Here is a 6,000-nt window from a genome sequence, read left to right as displayed (position 1 = left end):
TCTTGTTATTGAAAATTGAACTAACATTCTTTTTTATATATTTGAGTTCTCTCTCTTTTTAATTATTAGATTCACTGTTCAGTTTATTAAAAGCACTGCAACTTCTATGGAAAATAATTCAGAACAATATCAGACGTAATTTCATCCGCATTTTATTACAACGTTGATATTTTGTTAAAATAAAACCAGCAAAGGATAATTTCTTTGATATTTTATTACACTAACAAAATATGAACGAAATGATCGTCTGCTGGTTTTATTTTAACGATTCGCTTGTAACTCAGCTTCAACCTTCTTGCCAAAATAAAACACATTTTTCGCGTATGTCATATACACAGAACGCGAAATATGCAGTTTTAAACCCATTTATTATGCGTCTGTATATGGACTACGTATAACAAAATTTAAGTATATCATTAAGGAATAGTGAAATCCCAATAGTTTATGAAAAAAATAATATAATATAAATGCAAATGTTTCTCAAAAATTAATCAAGATATTTTATTACGTTGCGATAAAATATCAACGAAATTATCGTCTGCTGGTTTTATTTTAACGATTCGCTTGTAACTTTCAACTTCAGTTTTCTTGCCAAAAGAAAAAAACATTTAGCATATGTAATATAAACAGAACAACAAGTATGCAGTTTAAAACTACTTTATTTTGCTTCTGTATATGGACTAAGTATTACAAAATTTAAGTATATCATTAAAGAATACTGAAATTAAAATAGTTCATGAAAAAATATATTATAATATAAATGCAAATATTTCTCAAAAAATTATCAAGATAATAAGTAGTTGATAACAAATGTATAAAAAAGCACAACATAAGGATATTTATTTAACAGCACAATTTTAACAGGGCAAAGGAATGCAATTTTCAGCTATATATTGTGTGATATATAGAATCCGACGATCCAGGTTAGAAAATAAATTCAAAGTAGTTTTTTTTTTTGCAAGTTCTTTTTCAATCTAAGAATTTAAATAATACATTTTCATTGTCAAAATTATATTATGAAATAATGAAGAAATAATAGTAAAGAAATTACAAATAATCATGACTGGAAACAAGTCATGAAATATTTCATGAGGGGTATATGCCAGAAGATGATGGCGAGGGGAATAAAAATAATTTATAAAAAAAACATTAAGCTTTGGTATCAGGTCAGAAAAGAAATTGCCGAAAACAAAATAAAATAAGTAAAAAAAAAATGAATTAGAGTGTTTTTTTGAACGCAAGTAACTGTATTAAAGATTCAATATTTAGTTTGGTTTTATTTGTGAACCAGAAAATAAAATGCAATCTGAAAAATTCTGGACTTTCTCTAGATTACAATAATTATATACAATGTGGCACAGATATCTTAAGAAACATTAGTTTAAATCAGACATTTCCAAACTTTCGTAGCCAGAACTACAGCAAGGCGTTTTTCACATTACAGTACAGATTTATATGATTTATAGAAATGTAATCAATAAAGGCACACACACCACATTTTAAAAATTTAATGCTCCGAATTAATATTTGCTCCGGACGCCAGAAAGCTTAGCTCAAATCCTATCGATAACATCCTAAAATTATCCCGTGATCTCATTTGTACCAAAGCATTCCATACCGTCAGATTTAGAACTTCATTGACAAGAGTGGTGATTGGGCCTAATCAGTTTATTCAAATGTGCGCCAATAGCGATTATTAAAATAATCACATTAAGTAAAGTGATCAGCATTCAACAAGGACAGGCACATGCATACACTACCTCTCTATCGATGGAAATATCTACGATTGAATCCTTGAATTTCTGGATAAAAGATCCAATGTAGAGGAACAAGCATTCTCTGCATCTTTAAAAGAAAAGCTTTACGTTTTCAAGGAAAAAACTCTCATAAAACAATATTCTTGTTGTCCATTTAAAGAAAGGACAACACGGAACTAGATAGTTATACAATGTAATCTAATATTAAGCTTTCTTCCCACCGATTTATAGTGGAATTTCCGAATATAAAGAGAAAATTGAAACGTCAAGGACGGAACCTTTGCAATATTTGTGCACTGCTTTGTAACTTACAACGCACAGAATTATTAATGTTGTATTCTGCTACTGGAAAAATAGTCAGGTTGTGCAACCTTGTTTGTTTGTTCCCTTATAAAGCATATCCCCCCACCCTCAAAAAAAAATAATAAAAAAACACGGATGAAATAATATCTTCCATGATACTGAACACAGTTTATTAAGTTGGAATGCCTTAAACGAAGTTAAAATAATTGCAACGGCCCTCTACATGCTTAAAATAGATCAATGTGTAATGGCTATTTGCAAAATGCATTGAAAACCGTATAAAAATACATAGATTTCTACAGATACTTTTGACATTATTATATGATGTACTGCATACAATACTGACAATGTTAAAACTGGACGGTGTTTTGAAATGACAACCGACTTGAGAAGACTAAATGATGAATTAACACAAAAGCCTGCATTACACGAGAAGCAAACTATACATTTTGTTAGATAAAAAAAAAAAATATATATATATATATATATATACAATCACAACTCTCTTTTGTCTATACAACTATAATAACATTTCCTTATATTCATATAAAGTACATAAGTAAAAAATAGCAGCAACTTACGTATGGAATAAAACAATAAAAAAAACTTACATAAATACACAACAATACTTCGGATTTATTATCTAGGGGGGGGGGCAACAAATAATGGCACAGCCTATGGCACAATCTACTTAATTCCTTAATTCTTGGAATGTTTTCTTGCACTATGGAATCTCATCACTATTTTGCGAAATCCCTTAGTAAATAGAGAATTATATGACATTCATGTCAGTGAATTGAAAATTAGTATTTCTAAAAATATATTTATAAACGGCTGGACATTTATTTTTAATGTATATATTTTGGATATTAATTGCATATTCATTTTTTAAAGATTGTTTAATGCTTGTACGTAAACTCTTATATATCATGCAATCTTCGAAATGTAACCTTTTATTTTTATTTCCAAAGATGTGCAAAAGTAACGGTAAAAATCGACTTGACACGTGGCATCTATCGAACAAGCTACCCTTGGAACGTTTCCTCTATAACACCGGTACTTGATTTCCATTTCTGACTTCGGTATGATGACTTTATTGTCTTCCTTAAAAGATGCAAGTTTCTTGCGTAATTTTAAGTAGATGCAGCCATTGGTGGTAAAGAAAGCATCGAGTACATTAAATATTTGATACGTTCCCACTACAAATTGCGCAATGTTAAGATTTTATCTTTGTAAAATACACGTGGTTTGACTCTAAACTATAAACACACACATATTATTAACATACTTCTTCTTCAGATGAAATTTACGATACAAACAGGGTTCCTATCTTTATGAATTCCGCGCAAAATATTTTAAACTAAAATAACGGAGATTACACGGCTAAAAATGAAAATAGTTTACACTTTTAGCAGGCACAAAAATAAAATAACAATAAAAACATGAAGAACTGCTTTAGCAGTTAATAAGTTGAGTACTTCAAGTTGTGGATTTCCCTGGAAATATTTTAAGATGTCTGGCCGGAAGTACTGTCTGAATCGGAGTCTGCTGATCTTCCTCTGGTTCCCTCGTGCGAACTGCAAAACAGTAAAAAAAAAAAAAAAAAAGTGATTAGAATTATATTAATGGAATAGAGAACATATCGCTAAATTGATTGAGTGATACAGACAATTGTCTGATTGCTATCAGACAATTTTTAACAAATCTCTCCGTCTCACTGTATAATTTGTTTAGATAGGAACTACAGTTATAACTAGTGCCGAGTGCCCATTCATAACGAATCGTGCGACTCGACGAAGGTGCCGTCATATGATACTTCTATTACTACTAATATTCCACCCTTTCTAAACCTAAATACATAAAGAATATTAAAATTAAAAAAAAATCCTACGTTATTTAATCATTTCTTTGATTAATTTTTTTGTAACCTATTATTATTATTATTTATTCATTTTTTTTTTATTTTTTAACAAAAGAAATTTTCGTGCCTTTCCAAGTTTTTTTACTTAAAACTTTTACATTGTATTCTATTACACTGTATTACTATTACATTGTAGATGCACAGTAATATTCAACTAAAAAGAACTTACCTTAAACAGTCAGAATGCTTTTTAGATTTTTTCTTTTTAGGAATTAATCTTGGAGGCGGCATGAGTTGATTGGAGAGCTGTAAATTTAAATAATAAAATGTATGAAAAAACTAATCTTGTGGCAGAAAACACTGACAGTAGTTACATTAATAGATTACCTAAATCTATCGGCGGATCATGAGAATGGTCTCAACTCCAACAATTTCGTTCATGTATTAGCAAAAAGGTTACGAGAAACATGAATACTTGGTGCTATTTTTTTTTTTTTTAACGAATGTATTTAACGGATATTTTGACAAAATAACAATGATAACAATAAGCAAAATTAAAATGAATGAAATTAAAAAAATTTTATGAGCACATGCGATGGGCTCGTAGGAAACAGTATATTTTATTTTGATCAGGCCTTTTAATTCATCTAGTAACTCGAACAAGAAGAACAAATTTGCCAGCGACAACATCTGAATTTATCAAATTCTTAAGGGACTTCCTTTAGTGCGATACATTTATTTAAGAAGTATTCCGTTTCTTTTGGCAGGTCAATGTACACGTTTCAGGATTGAATTAGCTTTTACTCTCGGGGGACAACGGGGATATACGAGCGAGTGAATAATTATTCCATAATAAAATTTTTAAACAATTAATATTTATTGATTAGAGAAAATTGTCACCGTCAACGGGTGGTGAAATTGTGACACCGTACTCTTACGATCAACGAAGCCCATGATACCATTACGGCAAGAGAGAGAGAGAGGTGAAGATCTTTCATCAACAAAATATAAAAAAAAAAAAAGTAAAGGAAAAGAAAAAAAAAAAGAAAAGCCATTTTTATTGTGACATTACCGGAACAGTTGTCCATTGATCTCGAGTAGTAAGAGCATCCGCCCGCCACACGAAACCGTCTAGAGACGGCGGTAAATACACGTATAAGCCGTCTGTAATTTCATTTGGAGCAGCCGTAAAGGTAATTTATTGTCAGGCACTTGATAAACTAAACAGATGTCCGCGCACCGAAAGCTGTGTATGTCATAATTACCCTAACAAAATGGAGTGTTAGATGAAGATAGATCGGTATTTTATGCACATGACCCGCTGAACGCTGCTTAAGGCGCCGTCGCTGTCTTCATTTCCATACGAAATCTCCGCCAAATCTCCCTCCACTACTCGCTAAAGATGCCCCACGGGGCGAACTCGAGATGCAGGATCTAGAACCTTTCCGGAGACGACGGCATGTTAATATTGTTACAACAAGGCGTTCTTTAGCGGGTCTCAACTGCCTTGGCGATGAGGTCTAATTGTAGAGCGGTGTGTAAACGGAGGATGCTGCTGACTCGAGCATCGTATCTCATGTTGTGCCTATTGCGTCCCAAGAAAGGGTTTATGCAAATTGCCGAACGAAACATAATATGGAGGTTAAGCGGCTCCAGCAGCCCGCTAATGAATTTTTCATCATCGGATGAAAAAATAAAAAAATAGAAAAATAAAAAAAAAACTTGTGCGTCGGTAGAGAAGACGGGGGAAGGATTACGGGAGATTAATGAGGTCGTGAAGTCTTACAAAAAAGATCTGGTGACTAAACAAACTGTCACTCACATCTCCGCTATACCAGAAAGGGAGAGAGGACAAAGGCATGGGCGGACAATAGACGCGAACCTAATAACATTTCTCCATAAGTGGTCTCAAACAGAAGTAGGAGTCAAAAACATTTTTTTTTTTAATTTTCAGAGAGTGAGTGAGATTCGATGTCATTTTTATGAACGAAGTATTGCCCTAACGTACATTAATTTCACCTTAATTACCAACCGCCATATAAAGAAAATTCTTTCATAACTCCATCTGTTTTCTACACA

General features: G+C 31.9%; 1 protein-coding gene across 2 annotated transcripts in view; it reads right to left on the bottom strand.

The window, feature by feature from the left end:
* Positions 1-641: 641 nt before the first annotated feature.
* LOC150110184 (uncharacterized) overlaps positions 642-6,000 on the bottom strand; it is a 50,573-nt gene continuing 45,214 nt past the window's right edge. For both annotated transcript variants that reach the window (XM_090391944.1, XM_090391953.1), the window contains 2 exons: positions 4,151-4,227; positions 642-3,637 (listed from right to left, as the gene is read on the bottom strand). In XM_090391944.1, coding sequence (XP_090248070.1) covers positions 3,568-3,637; positions 4,151-4,227 — 147 coding nt within the window. In that variant the 3' untranslated portion in view covers positions 642-3,567. The remainder of the gene's footprint in view (positions 3,638-4,150; positions 4,228-6,000) is intronic.

This window comes from Typopeltis vanoorti, chromosome 1 (genome assembly GCF_054136105.1).
Source record: "Typopeltis vanoorti isolate ZY-2024b chromosome 1, IOZ_Tvanoo_1.0, whole genome shotgun sequence".
NCBI lineage: Eukaryota > Metazoa > Arthropoda > Arachnida > Uropygi > Thelyphonidae > Typopeltis > Typopeltis vanoorti.
The sequence above is the reverse complement of the archived record's forward strand: the minus strand, read 5'-3'. Positions and strand labels throughout refer to the sequence as shown.